Genomic DNA, 25,959 nt, shown 5'->3' with positions numbered 1-25,959 from the left:
AAGCAAATGTGGTGGAAATTAATGAAGGTGAAGAGGTTAAATGGGAATCAAGGTTAAACTGTCAGTCAAGTGAGGAATGGGGGGGTGTATTAAGGAAATGGATTAGGAGTAGTGATGGGCGAATTTGTCCCGTTTCATTTCACCAGAAAATTTGCGAATTTCGCAAAACAGCGAAAAATTTGTGAAACACGAATTTTGACTCCTGCAGCAATTTTGGCGCCTGTGTCAATTCTGATGCTCGCGTCAATTTTGATGCTGACGTTAAAGTCAATGGACGTCCAAATATTTTTTTTACACTGACGAATTTTCGTGGAAATTCACTGCAAATTCGCGCCTGTCTAATTAAATTGCACATCACTAATTAGGAGCAAAAAGGTAGGGCAACTGCTGCAGGACAATAGGGAATATACCCGACAGTTTCACCTGAGCCGTTAGGTGGGTTTCACTCGGACACAAAGGTTCATTCAGCTTTTTCCAACCTCAACTCCTTTCACTGCTACAAATACAAAGGAAGAGACGATGGTGGAGAATGCGGCAGAATGAGAGCGACATTCATTCTCATTACACCCAACTGCATTCAACGTCTCCGCCTGAAAGAGCATCCCATGTCTGTGAGAGCCCAATCGGGGGGACGGGGGGAGTTGTTTCCATGGGGATCTCCATGGAGACGGGATCAGTCGATGCTTGGTCCAGCTCTGGATTCATTCAGCTTTTTCGTGCTGAGATTATCCACCCCCTGTTCCTTTCACCTTCTGTTTCATCTACTCCCCCCATTTTCCTTCCCCTCCTCTTATTTGCCTTTTCTTTATTCCATGCAGATTTCTGCTTAATTTGATGTATTTTCTCTTGTGCACCCTCACCTCCTACTCTATTTATTTATACATGTCGGCTGCCTATGGAAGCAGCAGGGGGTGCCATACTGTTTCTCCTCACACTGACTGCACCCAGTACAATATAAATCACAGAGGAAATTGCTTTCTCTACATAATGAGAAATAAAGGGGAAATATATACTGTTTAAAGTGTTATTTATTTTTTACTGTTTTGGTCCTCAGATGTTGCTGAACTACATCTCCCAGCAGGCTTTAGCCACCCCAATCAAGCTTAAAGTCTTAATATTGCTGCTTAGAGGCAATTTGCAGGTGGCCTTAATTGTGTTATTTTAAAGGAGACATATAACATAAGTAAAAATCCCCACCCAACCTTGTAGGAAGTAGTAAATAATATATAGTGCTGGTTTCGCTCTGGGCTAAAAAGGATCATTAGCTTTAAATAGCCTATTTATTGGAGCTCCCTAAAGATCTGCTGTGAGCCATGTGCATGTTGTAGATGAGGGGTGGGCGTGTTCTAATGGTCCCTGCCAGATGCACAGTAGGAGGAGGATAGCCAATCACAGTCCTGCAGTCACGCAGTTTCCTGTCTGTTCAGCCAAGCTGCTGATTGGTTCCTATCCTACAGTGGTAGGAAAGGGAAAGGAGACAGCAGGAAGTTGAACAGATGGGTGGGACTAGTAGGGTTTTTGGAGAACTTTTTACACCTATATTCAGAGTGTAGTGCACTGGCACATATGTATGTCTCCTTTAATTAGTCCCTTCCTCCATCTGATTACTAGGGTCATAGACCCCCCCCCCTGGCAACCAATAAACATAAGTACAGGATATGAGAATTGATGCGATAAAGAAAAAACTTGCTTTATGACACTGTTAATTGAATTGTATTCATTTCTGTGCCGTCTCTAGGTGTCAGGCATCAGTGTGACCAGTGGGAAGGATCAGTTGGTCGTGTTCCACATCAAGGACAACAAAGACCTCATTGTGTGCCTGGGATGTTCTGGCCAACGACCTTATGAGAGCCGGATAGGGGAGCTGGTTGGAGTCTTGGCACACCATTTCAAAAGGTGAGGGTAACTGGCTTTGGCCACATGACGTCCATTTGACTTCACGTCAACTACATTGTCCATTATCTACATATGAAACCATTATCTTGATTATATAAAAACAATGGTGTCTTCATTACGGTCAATGGAAGCCATAGGTTTGTTGGGCCAGAAATTCCCAGCTGGTCCCTTCCAGAGTACAAGGGTACGGATATACCTGGGCAGGAAATATTAGTCATTTATAAATATTGGAAAAATCTGCACATGGGCAGTAACCCCCATGGCAGCCAATCAAATGCTTGCTTTCATTGTTCAACCTGCAGCTGTCTAAAAAAAAGCCTGTCTCTGATTGGTTGCTATGGGTTACTGCCCAGGTGCCAATTTGCCTAGTGTTTACAAATGAGCCCTGTTGTGTCCTGGATGCAGAGGAGGAAGAGGGAGGCCACAGAGGAATAAATAGAGCCTTTAGTTGCCCTTTCAGTCATCTACATGGCCACTCTTTTAGGAGTTTACCTTCCCTGGTTTCTTTATATTTCGTTTCTTGTTCTAAAAGCCTACCCTATTTTGTTCTGGGGAGCGGTGGGAGGTGTAGAGGGGCAATGCCTGAGCAGGAAGACATGAAAGGGAGAGAAGCAGAATGATCTCAGCTAGAGTCCTGCAGCGGTTGGATTACCTGCAAAAACCTGTGGCACCCTGCAGGTTGCAGATAGAAGTTTCGGGAGGGGGTATAGACACGGGTTGGCGGTTCTTCGGGTTTGCGGGTCTTCTCAATAGCGCGTTTTACTCCTTTTTTCCTGATCACGCCTACTTCTAATGATGTCACTTCCAGTTTACAATGACAGCACTTCCTGTTGTACTCCTTTTTTCCTGATCACGCTTACTTCTAATGATGTCACTTCCAGTTTACAATGACAGCACTTTCTGTCTATCGGGTTGCGGATAAGGTACTTGCGGGTTGGGTTGGGTAGTGGGTCCAAGCGGGTAAGTATGTGGGTCGCAGGTCGGGTTCGGGTTTAACAAATTGGTTCCACGCAGGACTCTATTCACATGTCCTTCCAATCTCCATTGCTTCTCACTCTCCAGCTTCTCCCTGTCTCGTCTGATGTAGCTGCGCTCTCTTTCTCTCTGTCTCATTTCCCTCGGCTTCTCTTTCATCCTTTGTTTCATCCCCCCTGTACACACAAGTGCACACACTCTATTCCCATTCACATGCCTTGTACATTGTTTTAGCCCTTTCTTCCAATCATTCTTATACTCACTCTCCTGCAGTCTATTAGATTTGCATCTCTTTTCATTATAGCAGATAAAAAGGTTGCTATGACAACATCATCAGCATCTGAATAGATCCATGATGGGAGCATTCTTGGATTTGAGACAAACAGGGGGCATTGAGTTCTCCCAGCGCTGCATCTGCCTCTGGCTTTAACCTCCCCCTCTTGCCATGAACCTCTTGTCTCTACCTCTTGTGAGTAACACGAGCCTCGGGGGCAGTTTCTCTTGCCATTTACCCCCTGTGATTTACTAGATTTCTACCTGTCATTCCTCATTTCATATGTTTGTCTTCCTCTGTGGCTCTCAACTCCCATCAGTCATTTACCCTTTCCCTAAAACAGTTTATACTTATGTTTATGCTAATTTATTTTTGCGCAGATTATGGTTAAAATGGCGATGTCATAAAAAGAAGATTCAGGAACCACTTGGGTGAAATAGTGCCTGAAAAAACCTTTTAGAGGATTGTGATCAGCCCCAGGGCTTCTGTTGAGCAGCCCTATCCTTACTAATAGTATACAGGGTGCTCCATTCCTTCCATTCACTGCTGCAAGATCTCTAAATGAACCTCTCTAGTCTACTAAACTGGGTCTCTAACACCTCTGTCTCACCACAACGCTCCCCGTCTCTACTTACCAGCTTGCTTTCTTTCCAACACTCAGTAAGAGTTTTAAATTGTCTTTGCTTAAGCCAGAATTACAGCAATGACAGGGGATGATGTAATGATGACATCATATAAATACGTGAATAGAATGACAGCTAGAATTCTGTGAATCTGAAGTTGTCTGGTTTTCTTCAGGGGCCAGTCTATGGAACCAGAGCCTGCAGACCTTGTACAGACTTGTCACTGACTTGCTACATTAGCCTCCCCTTTACTCTCAGTGTGTCACTTGTACAATTTCCTAGCTGGTGTAACAAGGGAAGTTGCAACAGGTCTGAGTATGGCACAGCTGAACCTTGTGTTCATTATTAAGTCTTAGTCATTGCTGTGGGAGCAATGACTAAGCAATGTGCAATGTGGGGCAAGAGTCTCTCAATGGAAAATAAGCTTTGGTTTTAGGGAGGGTTATATGGAGCAATAAGAGGAGTTATAGGGGGGGGTATATGGAGCAATAGGAGGAGTTATAGGGAGGGTATATGGAGCAATAGGAGGAGTTATAGGGGGGTATATGGAGCAATAGGAGGAGTTATAGGGAGGGTTATATGGGGCAATAGGAGGAGTTATAGGGAGGGGAATATGGAGCAATAGGAGGAGGGTGTTGTAGGGAGGGTATATGGATGCAATAGGAGGAGTTATAGGGGGGATATGGAGCAATAGGAGGAGTTGAGTATGGAAGGGGAATATGGAGCACATAGGAGGAGTTATAGGGAGGGTATATTGGAGCAATAGGAGGAGTTATAGGAGGGTATATGGAGCAATAGAGATTATAGGAGGGTATATGAGCAATAGGAGATTAGTAGGGAGGATATGGAGCAATAGGAGAGTTATAGGGAGGGTATATGAGCAATAGAGGGTAATATGGGCGAGCAATTTAGTAACGAAGTCTATAGGTAGGAACTATAAGGAGGTCTAATATGGATGCCAAGCAGAGAATTATAGGAGGCTATTACAATAGGAGAGTTATATAAGGGATATGAGCATAGAGATATAGGAGGGAGTAGCGTATATGATTGAAGGGAGTATTGAGCAATATATGGAGTTAATAGGATATATGAGCTATTATGTAGGAGAATAGTTATATTGGAGGGACAATAGGAGGCCTTAAAAGATCGGATGTATATGGAACAATAGGAGAGTTATAGAGGAGGGTATATGGAGGCAATAGTGAAGGAATATATAGGGATGCGCATTAGGAAGAGTTATAGGGGTCATATGGACAATAGGAGACGTTATAGGAGGAGTTATAAATGAGCATAGGAGGACTTATAGGCCAGAGGTATATGGAGCAATAGGAGGTTAGATTAGGGAGGGTTATTATTCGAGCAATAGGAGGAGTATATATGGAGAACTGGCCGGTTATATGGCGCATATGATAGTTATAACTAGATCTGCTCACAATAGGAAACTTTATTGTTATAGTTATATATTGAAAGTCATCATTTGAGTCAGATATAGGTTAACCGACCTAATATGATGTAAAGCCAATAGGCAGGAATTATAGGGCTAGGTATATGGCAGCAATAGGAGGATTAATAGGGAGGGAAATGGAGCAATAGGAGGAGTTAAAGGGAGGGTTATAGTAGGCAATAGGGAGGCATTATAGGAAGAGGGGTATATGGAGCAATAGAGATTATAGGAGGGTATTTATGGAAGCAATAGAGGATATATGTAGGGTATTTTGGACAATGGAGCGTATATAGGAGGTATATGGAGCAATAGGAGAGTTATAGGAGGGTATATGGAGCAATAGGAGGAGTATAGGAGAGTATATGGAGCAATTAGGGAGGTCTATGAGCAATAGAGGAAGTCTATGGGAGGTATATGAGCAATTAGGAGGAGTTTGGGAGGGGGTATATGGAGCAATAGGAGGAGTTATAGGGAGGGGTCTATGGAGCAATAGGAGGAGTTATAGGGAGCAGTATAAAGAGCAATAAGAGGAGTTATAGGTTTATATGGAGCAATAGAAGGGTTAGAGGCAATTGGAACAGTGGCATAACTTGGCCCCACCCAATACCTGCAGTCTCCTGTACCTTCACGATGTAAGTGGAGAGCTGGGCTTTGGGAATGGGATTGAAAGGGCAGTCACTGGCATCTTCTTTCAATAATTACGCCACCGAATAGGAGGAGCTACAAACAGTATAGCTGAGCCCACATCGTAGAGTAAAGCTGATACTAACCATTATGTAATAATCAGGCTTTCATTTTTTTTCATCCTGGCAGTGAGAGGAGGCCCCTGCAGGTGACAGTATCGCACCCAATCCAGTGCAGACAGCATGGCCGGTCCTGCTCGATTACGGTGGAAACCAAGATCAACCAATCACAGCCTCAGTTCACCAAGAACCGCTCAGGTTTCACACTCAGTGTTCCAGCCAATTAGCATTCCTGTATCTCAGGACCCAACGCTTAGCAGCTCGCCAAATCCACGCTTTTCCAGGCTTGCTTGATTGAATGGCGGGGGACTGGCTCCCCTATTTCAGCCTTCGAAAGGACTGTGCGCACATTCCTACCTACCATACCACTAGGGCTGCCACCTTTTCTGGAAAATAATACCAGCCTTCCTATACAGTATATTTATCTTTATTCCCTATTAATAACATTGGGATCACTGACCTTCCTATATATTAATCTTTATTCCCTATTAATAACATTGGTATCACTGACCTTCCTATATATTTATCTTTATTCCCTATTAATAACATTGGGATCACTGACCTTCCTATATATTTATCTTTATTCCCTATTAATAACATTGGGATCACTGACCTTCCTATATATTTATCTTTATTCCCTATTAATAACATTGGGATCACTGACCTTCCTATACAGTATATTTATCTTTATTCCCTATTAATAACATTGGGATCACTGACCTTCCTATATATTTATCTTTATTCCCTATTAATAACATTGGGATCACTGACCTTCCTATATATTTATCTTTATTCCCTATTAATAACATTGGGATCACTGACCTTCCTATATATTTATCTTTATTCCCTATTAATAACATTGGGATCTCTGACCTTCCTATATATTTATCTTTATTCCCTATTAATAACATTGGGATCACTGGCCTTCCTATATATTTATCTTTTTCCCTATTAATAACATTGGGCTCAGCCATAGTTTTTACCGGCCAGGCCAGTAAAATACTGGCCAGGTGGCAACCCTACATACCACTGTCTTCTCTTAGAAGCTTTAATATACGTAAACTGACACCGAGTAATACAAATCATGGAGACTGTAGCCTTGGAACCCTGTGGTTATTTCAGAGATATCTTTTGAAATATGATTAATATCAGCCGACCAGGAGATTCTGGGAAATGTAGTTGGACAACAGCCGCAGGCCGCACATTGCTGCAGGGATTGGTTCCCAGACAAAGTGGTTTCACGTGAAACTGTAATGAACCAAGCACGAGGCAGAGCTGATCACACACAGTATCTTTATTTTTATCTTCACTGTACAAAAATAAATAAAAGAGACAGAGACACAGCACGGAATGGAGATTTTCATTCGTATCTGCCACCCTCTCTGCTCATCATGTGATTCAAACACACTAACACGTAAACACACAACAAGTATGTAACTAATGTGCCTTCATGTGACCTGGGTACGAGTGCCTGGCACTTACTCACACATGGGTGCACAACAAGTAGCTGTGGGCCGGGGTTTGCTCTGTGCATTCATTACACAATTAGTGATGGACGAATAAATTCGCCAGGCGCGAATTTCAGTGTTTCGCCGCCGGCAAATAAATTCGAGAAACTGGTGCAAAAAATTTGCCTGCGTTAAAAATTTTTGGACATGCGGCGGAAAAAATGGCTCAAGTCAAAACAGTCGCATGCCAACATTCTTTGGACGCCCATTGACTTTAACACCAGTGTCAAAATTGACGCCCATCAATATACACAACAGATATAGGGTATTTACTACCTGTTCCTGGGTAAATACTAATACACATGCTACTCGTAACACAACCTAACCACCCTTACAAGAATAGGAGGCCAATCAAATTACCTAAAAAATGTCCAATGTTGGATCCCCAACCTTTTAAACCCATGAGCAACATTCAGAAGTAAAAGGAGTTTGGGTGCCAAATAAGGGCTGTGATTGGCTATTTGGTAGCCCCTATGTGGCTTGTCAACCTACATTGAGGCTAAAACTTGCCTCCAAGTCTGGAATTCAAAAATAAGCACCTGCTTTGAGGCCACTGGGAGCAACATCCAAGGGGTTGGAGAACTACCGGTTGGGGATCACTGTCCTAAATGGTAATGGCAGGACATGGTTTTATGGTGGAAATAAGAAAGATGTGGCCCACCGGGAGATGTCCTTGTAGGCCAGTCCGACCCTAGCAGGTCTTTTTAGCTCCACTGTCCTCAAAGAGTAACTTCAGCTCTTGGTAAAGATTAAATAAATTAAAGGTGATATAATCCATAACGATGTTGTTCAGCTACGGTTACCCTACTCCAACATCGCTTATTCATTGGGTGCTAAAGGATGATGGAAACTGTAGCAACACTGTTTAATACATCTTTTCCCCTCCTCTCCTTGGCCATGGGCAGAGTTAATATAAGAGGATCCTCCAATGAAAATCCTGCTGCTTGTATATGTGTTCATGATATGATTGCTGGAGGCATGAAACGTATCAGCAAACCAAAACTGCATGCTTAACTCCCTTCTGTAAAGAGCAAGGTGGCAGGAGTTTTATTGGGAAGTCCTCTTGGATCTGGGCCACCTACATAGTAGAGTCAGATTTATATCTGCCTTCAGATAACATGCAGCTGCAGACCCTGACAGTAAATTTAGATTGACCCAAGTCTCCTGGCACTGCTGGAGGTGGCTCATGAGCACCACATTCTGCTGATGCCCAGTAGGGATACAACCTGTATTGGGACATCAGAACCTGTGCATAGACAGATCTAACCCAGAACTAAACCCTAAAAATGAATGTTGATAAAAATGTCATATTTTATTTGGTGAACTTATTGCACGAGGCTAAAGTTTCAGCTTGTCAATAGCAGCAATGATCCAGGACTTCAAACTTGTCACAGGGGGTCACCATCTTGGAAAGTGTCTGTGACACTCACATGCTCAGTGGGCTCTGATTGGCTGTTGAGAAGCTAAGCTTAGGGCTCGTCACTAATTATCCAGCAGAAAATGAGCTTCCCTGGCTGTAATATAAGCTGATGCTACAGGTTTGCTGATTATTAAATTCTGATGCTAATTGCACTGGTTTCTGTGCTGCCATGTAGTAATTATGTGTATTAATTACTAATCAGCCTTATATTGTGACATTTCTATTCTATGTGTACTGTATATTGTGAGTGGGTCCCTAAGCTCAGTAAGTGACAGCAGCACAGAGCATGTGAATCAGTGAATCAGCAGAAAAGAAGATGGGGAGCTACTGGGGCATCTTTGGAGACACAGATCTTTACTGCTAAAGGGCTGTGGTTGCCTTGGGCTGGTACAGAACCACAAAATATAATGTACAGCATTTCTAGCTACTTCTTTAGTTAGGCTTTAGTTCTCCCTGACAATGGGTTTTTAATCTAATGGAAAGCTTCAAAAGTCGCTGGTGGAGAATGCGTCTCATCCGCCATTAGCCTACAAGGCATGAATTCACTGTATGTCAAAAACAACACCTGTACCTTCCACCCACCCCTTGACCTTCTCCCCATAATGAATGCACCGAGCTCCACCCCAGTCCGACACACAAGGCAAGCGAATACCCAAATCACAACACTCCATTCCAAAACACTTGCACAAAAACAATACTACTAATAATAATAATAATACAGTCACTGTTTTTGTTCTAATACTGCACATGTAATAGAAACAAAGAGAAAGTTCCCCTTGCATGCCATGTTAACCCTTTAGCCGCACGTTTCCCCCGTGCCTCGGCCTTCCCCCTACTAGCAGCCAAATGGTTAAATGGAACTGGTAAACACAATGGCAGGAACTAATGGCACGTGTATTGTATGTTAGAACTCTGATACCTGTTGTTTTTCCCAACAGAAATTGTTCTAAGCATAGGATATCCGGCTTTCCCTCACTTCATGTTAGTCCCTGAGTTCAGGCAGATGGCCATGAAAAATCCTGAAACACCACGGGCAGCTGTTCTCCTAGGGCTGGGTCTACAGGCAATGCTCAGGTTACAATGTGGCCAATCAAGTATAATTTCCATTCACCGACTTCGGCTGAGGTTGAATGTAAGTTTCATGTCCAGGTGAACCATCTGCAACTTTGGTGCAACTAGTTGCCCCTGGATTGGACACCGACCCAACAGCAACAGAAGTCGACGCATGGTTCCAACTGCAGACCGACGTCTTTAGTGTAAATGAGCCCTTGAAGAAAACAGTGCCCCCCCCAATAATTCACATTTAATTCAGGTTGGTCAAAGTCCAAAACCAGAAAAGGAATGAGGTTGGAGATCCTTGAATTTTTGAAGGAAAACTCAATAGATCATTCAGTACGTTTTTTTTTTACATATGGAATGTCCATGCAGAATTCTCCAGTTGCCGAATTTAAGCAACATCTATAGGGCCTGTGCTGGACTACAATTCCCAGAGTTCCATTGACAGCCGTTGAGTGTGGAGTGCTGGTAGTTGTAGTCCAGACCAATTTCTAGTGCATTAGTGTTGAGTGTATGACAATGGCATTATTGCTTATAGATGGACTAAGTATCAACAGGAATGAATGATCCAACCCACTTGCTGGTAAAGCCAACCCAACAGTAGAATGCACCGGTTAACGATGATGCACATGAAAGAACAGAGCTAATTACAAAGGTTAATTATGGTTTCCAACCAGGTGCTTAGTGAGGCGGGGGGTTTAGACTGACAGATTAACCTCTAAACAAATTGTATCTGTAATTTCCCTGGCAGGAACCAGCATCCCATCGAATCAGGGAGCTCAAAGTGCATTGCAAAAGCAACGAGGCAGTGCACGAATGACTTAGACATTGGCTCAGTTGTTTGGACTGTACCGTTTGTGCAAAACAATTGATAGCATTAAAATGAAAGCAGAACACTTAGCCAATAGGAAAGCATTTTGAGAATCCAGTTTAACAACTATCCAGACACACCTGCCGAGCAAAACAGTGTTATAAACCACTGACCTGCAAAACATGTGAGTCAATAACAATGTACCAGAGCCCAAAACCCTATCACTTTCTCAAAACAATGGTGTGCAACTCATACTCTTCAGATATCTCAGCACACAACAAGGTGTCCCACTGAGTCCTATGGTCCTTTTCGCCATTCATCGGTCCAGCCCTATCCGTAGGCGACTTTTATCCTCTTGCCCACCTTCAGTCTTAAGGTCAGCGAAGATCTGAGTGAAATATTGGGGATCAGCATTGATTCTCAACATTTTAGCGCTCATCAGTGTAATGATGGAGAGGCAACGGTCCCAAAAGTCTTCCTTGGAACTCTCCACAAGGAAGGGCTTTAAAGGGTAGGAGATTTCATTGCCCATGTAGGAATAGGACAGATAAACACAGGTCAACAATGCCGCCTGCAGTTCCTGCTCAGTGTTCAGCTCTGAAGAGATGACATCTCGGCATAACATGTAGAGGAAAACAACATTGGCTGGGCTGATGAACCCTTGGTCCTGCCACCCTTGGAGAAGAAGAGACCTGTCCACACTTCGAAGCCACAGCACAGTTTCTGTAGGTGAAAGATGTTTGAGTTTGTAACACCTTCGACAGAGGAATTCCCCAAGGCATCTCAGCAGCTCGCTGGTGGAGGCTTGCACCACTACACGTTTGGGAGATGTATGGGTCTGCTGTCCAGTTGCCTTGGTAATTGAAGACCCAACACCCTTGCTAAGAGAGTCCTTTGTGTCCTGAGTGAAGCTAGATAGGTTAGCACATGAGATGGACTTCTTAATGTTCTCGCTGTTGAGATGCGTAATGTTGTTCTGGTAGCTGCTGTTGGCTTGACCCTTTTTGGGTTGCCTTTTCTTGGACGAGACAGCCACAAGTCGTTTCCATGGCAAAACAGAAATAATGGAGTGCCTCTTTAGAGACTTTCCATTCTTGCTATTCTGGAAAGCGGTGTAATGGCCGACGCTTGTTGAGCCGCCTTCAAACAGCCCTGCCTTGCGGTAGCTAGGGGACAAGGAAAGGACAGTCCCCATGGTTGCTAAGCTTCTGATTTCAGAGCAAAGGTCTTCAAGAGCTGAGCTGAAACACTTAGAAAGTAGAGAGGTTGGCTGTCATTCGAGAACCTGGGAATCTCGATGAAATACCTGGGTACGAAAAAAGAAAATATAGTTCAATTCCCCCTTCTGGACAGAATTGTAAAAATATGTCAACCTGCAATAATTCCATATCATCCAATCTCACAATCTGAACCTAGTTGGCCACTCCCACGATCCACTTCTTTTAGTCCTGAGGGTGGTCCAAATACTTGGGAGTCTCTGTACTATACAGTATTCTAATGCAACAAACATCTGGCTCCTCTACAGAGAGCATTCATCTAGTCCTGTCTACTAAAGAAAAACCAGATAAGACCAGATGGAGCTGAAACTGGAGCAGAAGTGACAGGTTTTTTTTGTGTAACAATCTGCATTTTGGTCTAAATTTACTCCTCTCTCACTAACAGATTGAAAAATAAATTACCAAAGCAAATTTTTGCCACCACCAAAATATTTAATTTGGAAATTGGGCCTAAGTGTTATGGTACCATAGGGAAACCACTCAATGCTATTCTATCTTCTGTGTCATTGCACTTTTCCCTTGTGCCAAGCCTTCTCCTTTTATCTTGTTTTTGTTTCTCTCCCCTTTACTTCTCGTTTACCCGTTAACAGCTTAACCAACTGCCTTTCTCTAGTTCTTCCCACCCACCTGCCATTCTACTCTCCAGTCTTTTCTTCAAGGTGCCATTGTTTCTTCTTTTCCCCACAACTTTCTGCCTGTTACACTTCCGCTCAAGTGCAGTGTTGAGCTGGGGGACCAGGGGCCCATCCCAAAAACTTAGGCTCACACTCCAAGTTGATTTTCCATCTCTGTTCACTGACTTTCTTTATTCTCTTATTCTCTCTATCTTATCTTATTGGCTTCTCTTTACATACTATCACCTCTCCTTCCCATCTTTGTTTTCAAATAGAAATGAGGAATGGCCATGGTAACTATAGAAATATAAGGCAAATAGTTGGGTGAGCTGGAGGACCCACTTACACCTGAGCCTGCCGGGAGTTTTCCTGGTATATTTGTGGACCTGTCCAACACTGCTCACGTGCCAATCTCTACTGTGGATTACATTTTGGCCTCTCTCCACATGCCACGCTTTTCTACTACACTATTTTACCTTAATGCCTATGTTTCACTCTTTACTAATTTCTGTATTCCATGTATTCTTAACCTTTACACCTTTTTCTCCCCATCACGATCCCTTTCCTACTCTCTTCTGGGTCGAACAATGAGACGGCGCCTCCGGTGATTAACAGCCATTCAGTTAAACAAGTATTGTTAGCTAAATACATAACTGCCCAGTATTATGTATATAAGAACCTAAGTGCATATTTCTACCCTCCTATTGGGGTCAATGTGCCAATGTATGAGTGTCCTGAGCATTGTCTCTATCGCTCCATATTCAACAGCTTCATTACAATTTTATAGGGAAGGTAAAGGGACTATGAATCAGTTAACATTCCGGTTTGGATTGGCCTTACCTTTTGAGCCTGCCACTGGCCTGTATTTGGGTTAATTAGAAAGTAAACGAGTCACGGCTCATTAGAAGTATGGAAATAGATGTGCGACATTCATCATTATTGCCAGCCTGCTTTTATGAAATATCCTGGAAATGTGACTCAGTTCAATGGGGTTCTTAGGGTAGGAACTGGGTGGAGAAGTGGCATTATAAAATAGTGGAATAGTCTATATTAAGGTGGAGTGTGCATTGTGTCTCCAGATGTTGTTGCACTGCAACCAACGCCAGAGGCTGTAATGCATGCTGGGATGATGTTGCTGCATGTGAAATAATGGGCCCTGCCATCAATAAGGTCAGCTCTGTACAGGGTCCTAGAAACCCTAGTAAATGGGGCATTGATTGTGCATTGAAAGGGTCCATTAGAGCAGAAGTTGCCATGTTGGTTGTCTTGGCTACAGAATTCTCAGCCAGTCACCCCAAGGGCACTGTGTGCAGCTAGTATGGTTGTGTGTAATACAGTATTGTGAGATACGGTCTGATTATGGCCAATAACAATAACATGGTTATGGCCCCTGTAGGATAACCAAATACATACTCTAAATATGAATAATGCCATTGTATATAATGAGCCATACAGCTAGCGTGGCAGTGGTTGTGCAAGAGAATAAAGAAGATGCCCCCTGCAGGCCAGAACAGGAACAGCGATGGATCAGAGCCAGAACTGCGCACGAAACAGAACCAGGTTCTTGGGAAAACCTTGAAACAAGGCCCTAGAAACAGATCCTGATGTACCTTAAAAGCAAGTCTGAAAAGACCCAGAATCATGTCATGTTCCTGCACTGGATTTGTCCGGTTTATATTAATTAAGCAATCGGAAAATGGGAGACGGGACCGAGACAGTCCTGGTTCTGTTGTAGTCGTTATATGGTTCTATAATATTAATAATAATAATAATAAATCACCTAATAGAGTTGTGGACACTGTATTATAATAGATGGTGTGGACCAGTGGAAGCAGACCCTGTGGCTGCAGGGGGGCTCAGGAGGTATAGGGGCCCCACGAGGCTTTAATTCATATACAATTTCAATAAATATTGGTAAAACAACTCTCTCTAGACATTTTGGGTGCCTGAAAAATAATTTGCTGTGGGGCCCGGTAATATCTAGTTACGCCACTGGTGTGGACAGGGAATAATAATATCTGGACGAATAATCGGCATTGTTATTGTTTACTCAAAGGAAATGTAGTTGTTCTGTAAACAAGAGACAGGCACATTCATATACATGAGAAAGAAATCTTTCTAGGAAAGCCAAGAGCCATAGGCAAATGAACGGGGTACATCGACGACGTACAGAGGCTCGTGCCAAAGCCCAGACAGACAGACAGATACCGACCCATTGTAATAAAGCTGTGATTACCTTGCAGCTCGGCTCTTCCCAGCAAAGACGGCAGATAATTAACCTTGTGAGAAGAAGGGAGTCTATTGTTCTCTCTTCCCATTAACACTGATCCTATGACATGCCAGGATTCCTGAAACCTAATTATAATGCAGTCATATGGGATGGGGGTGGGTTTATATGGCCTTGGGGGGGATGCTTTGTATGTAAGTGCGTCCTGAGCCCAAATCAATATAATGGCATCAGATCCCTGGTGTTTTCTATTATTCAGAACCTGGCCCTCCCCCTTGATTCCTCATGGCTCTTACCTTTGTGTGTTTCGTTCCTGTCCAAGGTGCTGCAATTTGGGTTCCGGACTGGAATCAACACAAGGGGGGTCTCATCTTCCCATCCCAGGATTGAGCCCAGACCAGGTTCTGTTTCTTCAAAGCCGATTATTCAGATTCTGTTCAGGGAATTGAAGTCAGACGAAATCAATGCACTGGATTAGTGCAAAGCAGGGCTGGTTCTGATCCCTTGAGAGTCCAACAGGGAGTAAATACAGCTCGGAGCTCTCTGCATAGAATTTCTATTGATGATGATGATGATGATGATGTATGAGCTGCTTTTATTTACACTGCCAATCTTTCATCAGGAGCTTAGATTTGGGCTCAGAGCTGCAGTGGTTCTGGAAAGTAAGATCTATTATGACCTGGTTATGTTAACAAATATATCCTTTGAGCTGGCTTTGGGATACAATTGGTTCTGATGATGAGCGTGTGCTATGACCCAGGCCAGGGTTATAGGCAGTTCTTATGTCAATGAGAGTAACTCCCTTTCAAGGTTTGGTCCTGACCCGATCAGGTTCTGATGTTAAAACTAAGCCTTGAGCATGCGTTGGATCAGAATTGTTGGATAAAGGATATTGGATCTGACCCAGGTTGGGGGTTATGGATGGTTCTGATGACGATGGTATCTGCTGACTCGTTTTGGGTATCTTCTGACTCTGGTTTGGGTTACAGCTGGGCCTGATCTGGTTTGGATTTGATGATGACCATCATAGGATGCAGCTTGATTCCAGTTGGATCAGGAGGGGCTGGTTCTGGAGATAATAATCCAGCACAGGAGTCTTTAGATGTGAAATGCAGGCAAAGCTAATTCTGGGGAGCCTGATCCAGTTCAGCTTCTATCTCAGTTTATAAATCATATATGCTGGCCTTACCCACTGCCCGGCTGCTCTCTCTGGGGAGGTGTATGGGATTGGGCAGGCAGCTCGCTCAGCATCTGTGCTCTAATGAATGTCACAGATTCAGCACAAGCCTGGCTCCTCCCACTCCCATCAGCCACGCCCCCTCCTTTCTCAGGAAACAGCTGCAGACACTTGATTTACCTTCTGCTTTAACCCTTTGCCTTGCTCCCTGGGAGATTTTAAAGGGCAAGGCGCACCAAATACTCAGATGCCTGTGATATAACCTGTATATATATATTAAATCTATGAGCTGGCAACAATTAAAGGCAGAGACACATGCTGGGGAGATTTAGTCGCCCGGCAATAAATCAACTCGTAGCACTTTGTTTTCCGAAGTCGCCTGAAGTTTCCTCGAGAGGCAACTTCGGAAAACTAAGCGCACCATTTGCCACCCCGCAGGCAACTTACATACTAGCCGGCCGGAGGCAGTTCGGGGGAGATTAGTCGCCCCAAAGAAGAGGAGATTTGTCGCCGGGTGACTAATCTCCTGAATCTGAGTGTTTGTCTCTGCCCTAAAGGGAAAAAAACCCACATTTTAATCGGCTTAACAGTCAGTAAAATATAAGGGCATAGGTTAACTGCTGCAAGGGTACATCTAGTAACACACGGGTGCTGCCATGCTGATACATAAACCAAAGCTGAACAGGGGCCAGATGTGAAATAAAAACATCAGAACATCTACTTGGGGTCACTGAGCATCTCCATTTGGATGATGCACCCCACTGACATGACAGAACCCTAAAATAATGATCAATGGAAGGCATTTTAACCAGGAATCCTCCATTGTCTGCATATTGCTGTTTATTTGAGTGGCAGTGGATGTGATTGATCTGCAGAGGTAAATGGATCCACAGATCTATATGTGCAGGCTCAGCCACACTAAGCAATAACTTTGGAACAGAGAATGTGTCCAAAATCCATAATGATCTATTACTAAGATCCTTTACATGCTGAGGATTCTGGGAAGTCTTATAGTGGGGTTTTAGGAGGTGGTAGGATGAGAATTGTAATGAATACGAGGAGGGGAGAGTAGGGACAAGGAGCAGTTCATGGGGAAACCAGGACTGGCCGTGCAAAGTGCCAAGTATTTGGGGGAGGATGTGCTAAACTGTATTATTGTGTGAGATCCTGTGCTAAATGTCACAACAAGGCAACCACAGGACTTTTTTACCAACAACACAGTGACACAAAGTCTCCTGAAAGCAAAAGCTCCACACACCGTTCCTACTACACACATGATATTGGCACACAAATCCAAATAGAGGAGTTTACGCTTAATGGACCACTACACCCCCTGCTGTGCCCTTAGTACGGAGCAAGAGCTGTGCCGCAATAGTTTAATCTGTGTACAGGCTATGAACAAACTTAGGGGCAGATTTACTAAAAGGTTGTCGTTAGCAAAAACTCATCAGAAATGCAATCCGCAGGGACATCGCTAATTCACAAAACAGGTGTAGCGGACAATTCGCTAGCGAAAGAGAGCATCCCTAGTGCAGTGTCGCGCCCTTTCACCAGGCGCATTCTTGCTCGGGCAATCGATCGTTACTCCGCAAATTCCGAATTTTCCATTACGTTACCCCTTACGCCAGAGTTTCCTTCGCCAGCTTAGCGAACTGATAAGATGAAGCTCCATCCTCCTCAATCTTATGTCAGTGACATCATATCCTGTATGCCAAAAAGGTATAAAAATGAAGGAAAAAAACGCAGGCTTTGTTCATATTTTAAAGTGAGATTGTGTTTTAAAGTTGTAGCTGTTCAAATGTTTTATTTTTTTTAACCATTTGAGAGGCATGCCACATTTGTTTTAGGGCTGGCTCATGTCTAGGACCTTTTTGTCTCTAAGTGGCCACAACATCTCTAATAAAGTCATATATATGAGCTAAATGTACCCGGCCTATTCAAATTGACCTAAGTATACGTTTATTAAAGGGATACTGTCATGGGAAAAAATGTTTTTCAAAATGAATCAGTTAATAGTGCTGCTCCAGCAGAATTCTGCACTGAAATCCATTTCTCAAAAGAGCAAACAGATTTTATTATATTCAATTTTAAAATCTGACATGGGGCTAGACATATTGTCAATTTCCCAGCTGCCCCCAGTCATGTGACTTGTGCTCTGATAAACTTCAATCACTCTTTACTGCTGTACTGCAAGTTAGAGTGAAATCACCCCCCTCCCTTTCCCCCCAGCAGCCAAACAAAAGAACAATGGGAACAGCTGCCTGGTAGATCTAAGAACAACACTCAATAGTAAAAACCCATGTCCCACTGAGACACATTCAGTTACATTGAGAAGGAAAAACAGCAGCCTGCCAGAAAGCATTTCTCTCCTAAAGTGCAGGCACAAGTCACATGACATGAGGCAGCTGGGAAATTGACAATATGTCTAGCCCCATGTCAGATTTCAAAATTGAATATAAAAAAATCTGTTTGCTCTTTCGAGAAATGGATTTCAGTGCAGAACTCTGCTGGAGTAGCACTATTAACTGATGTGTTTTGAAAAAAACATGTTTTCTGATGACAGGATCCCTTTAAAGTAGAACAGAGATGTCCAACTGGAGGCCAAATATTGCCCTACAAAAGATTTTTATGGTCCACAGTCAGCTCAGAGGCTCCACTCCATCATTATTTTAATTGAATCCACCCCTCCAACATGCTGTATGAGATATAATTGCCCCGTTACAGGTAATAAGTTGGACAGCACTGATGTAGGGCATCGGTCTGGAAGGGCTTACGGACAAGCATTTGGTAAAACGAGGACTTACTTATAGATGAAGGTGCATTCATAACGTGAGAGCATGTACAGTTTAGTCTAGTCTAGTAGTTAACAGACACCTAGTTGATGGGGGTAAGCCCCCCTAGGCATCCAACCAGGAACCAGTGTGTGTCCAAGGCACCCCTAACAATGGCTTCTTAATGATCAGGGCATTCAGGTTGTACGATCCCCCGAGCTAGGGAAGTGCCTGACTTCCCAGCAAGACAATAAACGCTTAGTAATGTTTACCAAATAAACTCATCAGGGAGCACGGCAGGAAGTATTGTGATGCAATCTAATTATCACTTTTCAGTCATTATTTCTAGAAACATAAAGTCCAAACAACCCTCACTTACTCCAGTGGCCAAAAATATTGGCACCTGTGCAATTTTTTAAAAAAAAAATATACTGCCCCAGTCCTGCCAAAGAATTGACAATAACAATGCCACGTTATTCATATTTTTACTCGTTTCTGGTACAGTATGAAACAAAATCTCATTTTAGTCCACCGAGAAATCCTAAAAATGAACCGGACCCAATTAGTGGCACCTTCTAGAGGTTACAAGAAAGATTTGAATTTCCAGCAAGTGATTTCCTTTTAGTTTGTAAGCAAATATATCTGTAATGAGATGCAATATAATAATGACGTATTCACCCACCCTGAACATGGGGAAAAGAAAAAAAAGCAGAGAACTGTGAGACAGAACACTGTAAGAAAGTATCCGAGGGCTACAAGTCCACCTCCAGAGACCTTAATGTTCCTTTGTCCACCCTATCCACCATTATGAAGAAATCTGAGGCCCATGGCACTGAAGACAACCTCCGTGGGACACAAGAGGAAAAATTCTCAAAACTGGATTGTAGAGAAGGATTGTTCAAATTGTGGTGGCCCTTCGGACGAAAGGTACAACCAGTTTAACTTGTGCCATCCATCACCAACACAACGAAAGTGGGTCTCTATGGTAGAGTACCCAGAAAGACTCAATTACTGACTGAGAACCATGAGAAAGATCATATACACGATCAACTTGAAATCCTTCTGGTATCTGAGGGCTACAAGTCCACCTCCAGAGACCTTAATGTTCCTTTGTCCACCCTATCCATCATTATGAAGAAATCTGAGGCCCACTGCACTGTAGCCAACCTCCCTGGGACACAAGGGGAAAAATTCTCAAAACTGGATTGTAGAGAAGGATTGTTAAAATTGTGGTGGCCCTTCAGACCAAAGGTACAACCAGTTTAACTTCCACCATCCATCACCAACTCAATGAAAGGGGGTCTCTATGGTAGAGGATATAGGAAGACTGGACCACTGGCTGAGAACCATGAGAAAGCTCATATACGATCAACTGAAAATCCTTCTGGGAGTCCTTCTTTGTTTGTCAAAGGCCTTCAAAGAAAAGAGCACCATCCCTACAGTCAAACATGGAGAAGGTTTGGAGATGTTTTGTGGTGGCTTTTCTGCCCTGCAACTGGGTGCATGGCATCAGAAGATTGACAAGACGTTTTAGAGTGCAATAATGAACCCAGTGTCAGAAAACTAACAGCGGCTCAACATCTAGAAGATGCATAGGAGCTTGACATTAACTCCGACACAAATCCTGCACGTAGAGAGACTGCATCAGTTGAAAACATCTAGATCAGTGATCCCCAACCAGTGGTTTGCGAGCTCACAACCTCTTGGATGTTGTTTTCATTGGCCTCAAAGCAGGTGCTTATTTTTGAATTCCTTAGAGTAAAGTTTTGGATGCACAAAAGCCAGATGTACTGCCAAACAGTGCCTCTTGTAGGCTGCCAGTCCATATAGGGGCTACCAATAGCCAATCACAGCCTTTATTTGGCATCCACAGGGACTTTTTTCATGTTTGTGTTACCCGTCCAACTCATTTTACATTTGAATGCGGCACACGGGTAAAACAAGTTTGGGGACCCCTATTCTAGACAAAGGGACGCCCCCCGACAGACAATAATATCGACCTGTCAATCAAAATCTGACTGCTGCATCAAGACAGACTGATTGCTGGGGAGGGGTGGGTAAAGTGAGAAATATTATACTGTACATAGACAGCTTATTATTTCCACGGCATGAAGCTCATATTGAATTTACATTTTTAGCAATAGTTCCCCTTGTCGTAGAAACCCATTTTTCCACTTCAAATTTATTTTGAAGTAGCTCAATTAAAAAGAGTTATCGAAGAAAAAAAAAAGTGCCGGTATCGTTCGCCTGAATTTATTGAAACTGGAATTTCTATAAAATTTTAGCACAAGAGAAAGTAATATGTGGGATTTCTGCAGTAAAATACATATTTGTGATTATGTGCCAAACACAAATGGACTGGGGAAAAACCATTACAGTACTGGAAAGTTACAGAAGAAAAAAAGGACAAACACAAATATTTTGAATGAAAGCCACAAATGCTTCCAGCTAAATCTATAGCCACCGGGAATTTACCAGAAGTGAGAAACAAAAAAGAAGGAAGTCATACATAAAAAATACACCCACCCTCTCACCTGTCTACATTCCACCTATTTGGTGTAGATAGCACAGCTAGTGATACACATTGTAAAGGATATTGAAAGAAAGATCGACCTAGAAAGAAAGGTCTAGATATCACAACATAAGCTTGTAGGTCCCAGAAGATGTGCCCTCACCATTGTCTTTGGCCTTCATTTGCTTTAGATGTTACTACAGGCAAGTCTTTTGAATTCTACACGACCATAAGAATCTGGTCTCCTGCCTGTCCAACATCTAATTAATGTGTATCACATTAAAACTTTTCCAAACAGTTGCCACAGAGTAGGAGGAACGCCATTACTTTAATCCAAATCATGGAAAACAGGCCCTGATCATTATTCCGAAACATTACAGTTGGCCGGTAATGTTCTCCTGACTTATCTCAACCTGAGAATTGTGCCTCAGTCTGCCAGATGTTAAAGGGCAATTCATCACTCCAGCGCAATTGTTTCCACTGCTTCAGGGTCCAGTGACTGCGACCTTTACACCCCTCCAGTCAATTTATTATGTCCATGGTGATGGTGGAAACCCATAGTGTTGAGCAGCCAACAAAAAGTCCTTCTGCCGACACTGTTTTCAGACAAAAGAACTCAGCAATGCACATCGTTCTCAACTAAACTATTGTTGCTCCTCGATATTTCCAATTTGCAATGGCTCCAATAAAAGTCACCTAGGCAGACTAAATGGAATGGTAGGAAAGCTTGTATCCTATGATGGGGCCTATTGGCTCATTATACATCTGGGCAGGCAATAGGCATGACTCAAACTGCCAATTTAGCTAATGAAAGGGCTCATGGCCATATAGTGTGTATCCTATGCTTACTTTAAACTTTATCTTGTATTAGTAGAATTTAAATATTGATCACTGGGCCGCTTGGCATCCTCTCCTTGATGATTGGTCTTCTCTTTGAGGTCAATGCCCATATTGCTACTTGGCTTTACAGCTCTTGCTTACTTATAGCTTTCCGTTTTCCTGCTCCAGCACAAATATAAAGGAGTCCCTCAGCCAGACAGACGTTTCCTACTTAGAAATGTATCTTTAGGGCCTCGTTGTTTTTGTGTTTTCAGTCCCAAAATACTGTAAATGCTCCTAGAACTGTCAGACTTCCATTAAGGCCAATAGAAGGTGGTGCCGATGGTTTCTAACCTGCAGAGAAACCCCAGTGTGACCTGACCAGGAATATTTCTATCTTTAAAACATTATAAATAAATCTCCTTCTCCTAAAAACGCTTTCACCGTAGGAAACAATGTGCTAGCTAAACTCATTCGTCTGACAATATTTTGTATGAATACTTTGAGGCATTTCCAGGTGTTACTGCAGTAAACTGGTTTTATTGTGCAGGTACGGAACCTGTTATCCAAAATGCTCAGGACCTGGGGTTTTCCAGATAATGGATCTTTCTGTAATTTCGATCTTCATACCTTAAGGGAACCTACACACAGTTTTTTTACCTGCACTCCCGTGTTGCGCTTTCTTCTGTTCAGCCACAGGGGGCGGCAGTAGTAGACGCACTCACTTATTGTCAAGGGGGCTGTACTCACTCAGATGCATTTATGCGCCGATCACAGGTGAAATGCAACATGCTGCGTCCCAACCTGCGTTTGGCACATACATGAGTACAGCCCCCTTGACAATAATTGAGTGCGTCTACTCCTGCACTAGAGTCCTGCAGTGGGCTGGGTACCCACAAAAACCTGCAGTACCCTGTGGGTAGAAGTTCCGGATGCGGGTCGGGCCACAGGTCTTCTCAATAGCGATTTTTACTCTTTTCTGATCATGCCTACTTTGGATGACGTCACTTCCGGTTTACAATGACAACACTTCCTGACTCTTGATGGTCAGCGGGTCGCAGGATAAAGTACTTGCGTGTTGGGTAGCGGGTCCAATCGGGTAAGAATGCGGGTTGCAGGTACGAATCGGGTTACAAAAAACGGACCTGCGCAGGACTCTATCCTGCACTTCCCTGCGGCTGAACAGAAGAAAGCGCAACGCAGGTAAAAACGCCCGTGTGTAAGGGCCCTTAGTCTACTAGAAAATCATATAAACATGAAATAAAGCCAATAGGCTGGTTTTGCCTCCAATAAAGATTAATTACATCTTAGTTGGCATCAAGTACAAGCGACTGTTTTATTGCTACAGAGAAAAAGGAAATCATCTTTAAAAATTTGGATTCTTTGATTAGGAGTATATGGGAGACGGCATTTCCGTAATTCGGAGCTTTCTGGATAATGGAGTAGATACCTGTACTAGTAACCCTTTTCTTGCCACATTAAATCCCATGTCTACTGTTCTTCTCCTAAATAAATGTAAGCTGTTCGGAGCGGCATTTGCTTGGATGCTGCCAATCTCTCCCGGCAGCTCACAGAACCAAACAAGTGAACAACGCAGCCTGCAACAAAATGATTTGCTTACAAGCCAACGGTGAATTCCTCTGCTGTGCTTCAGTCTAAATCCCAAACACCAGACGAGACTGTAAGCTCCTTGGTACAAGGTTCATTTTGTATTTTCCGATGCAGCAACTGAAACGAGGTGCAAAGGAATCTGCTGGTCTGGGCCATGAGTCAGTTGAATGACAAGGAGGCAAAGCTCCCCTTTAAAGGATAAGTTACCCATTGGGGCCCCTGCAAAGGCCCTATTGTGTGACAATCACCTGAGACTCACGTGTGCCGAACTCACTGTAGGCTGATGGAGACAACTGGGGCCCCTGCAGGGAGCAATGTAGACGGAAGGAGCAGACTGACAGTTACTGCAGTGATTTCAGTCAAACTCAGGGGATCATTGACATGTTACAAATGCTTTTGCTTTTTATTTAGAACAGTGAAATAAAAATATAAAATACTGAGAGAAGACACACTTCTTCCCTTCCTGCTGTCTAGCGGGACATAAACGTTTCCCCTGAACGCAGTCAGTCTTAAAGGATAAGTAAACTGTTAAAATATGTGAATGTAAAATTGACTCTGGTTTTATTCTAAGAAATTCTGCAATTTACATTCATTATTTATTTTCTTTTAATTCCAAGATATTAAGGGATTCATGTACTGTTAATATGAATATTTGTTACAACAGCGCCACCTGCTGGTCAGTTTCCCACCAGTCTGACCAGCAAGTAGTCAAGGAAGTTGTCAGGAGAAAGAAAGAGGCTGCTCTGATGTTCTTCTGCTTAGGAAATAAATTAGAAACCTCTCACCTCTTTCTTTCTCCTGACAACTTCCTTGACTACTTGCTGGTCAGACTGGTGGGAAACTGACCAGCAGGTGGCGCTGTTGTAACAAAATTCATTCATATTAACAGCACATGTATCCCTTAATATCTTGGAATTAAAAGAAAATAAATAATGAATGTAAATTACAAAAGTGTAAGAATAGGACCCTCATCAATTTTACATTCACTTATTTTAAAGGCTCACTTATCCTTTAAGAGGCCACCTAACCGCCAGCTGCCTTATTCTTAGTACAGGGGAATACCACTGTGTAAAGACTACAAGCAAAACTCTGTTCCAGCTGTATTGTGCTTAGTATGGGTGAATACCTGAACCACCATAGTTTCTGGTATCTCTGTACATATTGTGAGCCAACTTAGGGGCAGTTTTTTTGCAGCTTTGCCTCGGGAACGAATTGGTGAAGCACTTTGGCTTTCTGAATAGTTACAGTAACACTGCACTAGGTCTATAGGAGAGAGAATATGGAAAACTGCACATAGTGAAGTCAAGCTGAATCAGTAACCTCCATGGAATGAAGGAAAGCAAAGGCAGCTCATATTACTTCCAGTAAACAAGGAAGAATGCAGGTAGAGTTGCCCTTTAACTTAGCCTTGTGCAAAACCAGCAGCACTATGTATAATTGAAAAATAAATACTGGGTTTATAAATGCGCAGATATCTTGTGTGCGGTACAAGAAGATCACAGGAAAAGAGCGTTAATACAATAATCAGAGGTTGAAATTGGGTGTAAAGGGGACCCTGCCCATAAGAGCTTACAGTCTGAAAGGGGTCAAGTGTCAGTTATAAGAGCTGTCCTTATTGTGAGTGACCACCCTGGTAATTTATACATAGTGCTGAGCAGAAGATGCCGGTAAGAACAGTGGGAGGAGAGCAACAACATCTGGGGAAAATGGTGCAAATAACGCTTTATGTCAGTGCTGCACAAATTTTTGCCCTTCAGCTGCTGCTGTGCAACTCCCATTGACACATGTAAACTGTCTGGGGAGTAACAGTTCAACAACTGGAGGGCTATAGGTTGTACAACACTATATTATATAATCCACAATCCCAATGATGAAGCTCAACAGAGGTTGGCGCCCAGCGATGGACACGCAAGCAAAGCAGCAGAGGATCAGAAAGTAAGAGAGGAGGACACGGCAATGTTTTTGAAAACCCCAACGAGGAAAAAAAAAAAAAACAAAGATTTTATTGGAACACATCTGAACATCAGATATACTCTGGTTTCAGCTGGGTGGAAACTGCACCTCTTTATGGCATTATCAAAACCCAATGAGTAACAGGACATCAGCAGGAAAAGGACATTGTCAGATGGGAAGTAAATGATTGGGGGTGGGGCAAGCTACTTAAAGGATAAGTGAACCTTTAAAATACGTGAATGTAAAAT

At 43.0% G+C, this 25,959-nt stretch overlaps 2 protein-coding genes across 3 annotated transcripts in view; one reads left to right on the top strand and one right to left on the bottom strand.

The window, feature by feature from the left end:
* Window positions 1–6,409, top strand: part of LOC108702550 (unconventional myosin-Id-like) — a 36,292-nt gene extending 29,883 nt beyond the window's left edge. The window contains exons 22-23 of the mRNA XM_018238084.2: window positions 1,739–1,896; window positions 6,026–6,409. Of these exons, the coding sequence (XP_018093573.1) occupies window positions 1,739–1,896; window positions 6,026–6,182 (315 nt within the window). The 3' untranslated portion in view covers window positions 6,183–6,409. The remainder of the gene's footprint in view (window positions 1–1,738; window positions 1,897–6,025) is intronic.
* A 3,796-nt stretch (window positions 6,410–10,205) lies between these two features.
* On the bottom strand, window positions 10,206–16,381 carry cdk5r1.S (cyclin-dependent kinase 5, regulatory subunit 1 (p35) S homeolog). 2 transcript variants are annotated; one of them, XM_018238081.2, is made up of 2 exons: window positions 15,165–16,381; window positions 10,206–12,056 (listed from the first exon to the last, which is right to left on the bottom strand). In XM_018238081.2, the coding sequence occupies exon 2, from the start codon at window positions 11,943–11,945 to the stop codon at window positions 11,067–11,069; it is 879 nt and encodes a 292-aa protein (XP_018093570.1). In that variant the 5' UTR covers window positions 11,946–12,056; window positions 15,165–16,381; the 3' UTR covers window positions 10,206–11,066. The 2 variants fall into 2 exon arrangements, with proteins under 2 accessions (XP_018093570.1, XP_018093572.1); XM_018238083.2 differs by lacking the exon at window positions 15,165–16,381 and adding an exon at window positions 14,878–15,128.
* Window positions 16,382–25,959: the final 9,578 nt, after the last annotated feature.

The sequence above is a fragment of the Xenopus laevis genome, chromosome 9_10S (genome assembly GCF_017654675.1).
Source record: "Xenopus laevis strain J_2021 chromosome 9_10S, Xenopus_laevis_v10.1, whole genome shotgun sequence".
In the NCBI taxonomy this organism is placed as follows: domain Eukaryota; kingdom Metazoa; phylum Chordata; class Amphibia; order Anura; family Pipidae; genus Xenopus; species Xenopus laevis.
This window is presented reverse-complemented; position numbering and strand designations above follow the sequence as displayed.

Excerpts from the sequence above, each read along its gene's own strand:
- cdk5r1.S (XM_018238081.2), bottom strand. The coding sequence starts at position 11,945 with ATGGGGACTGTCCTTTCCTTGTCCCCTAGCTACCGCAAGGCAGGGCTG.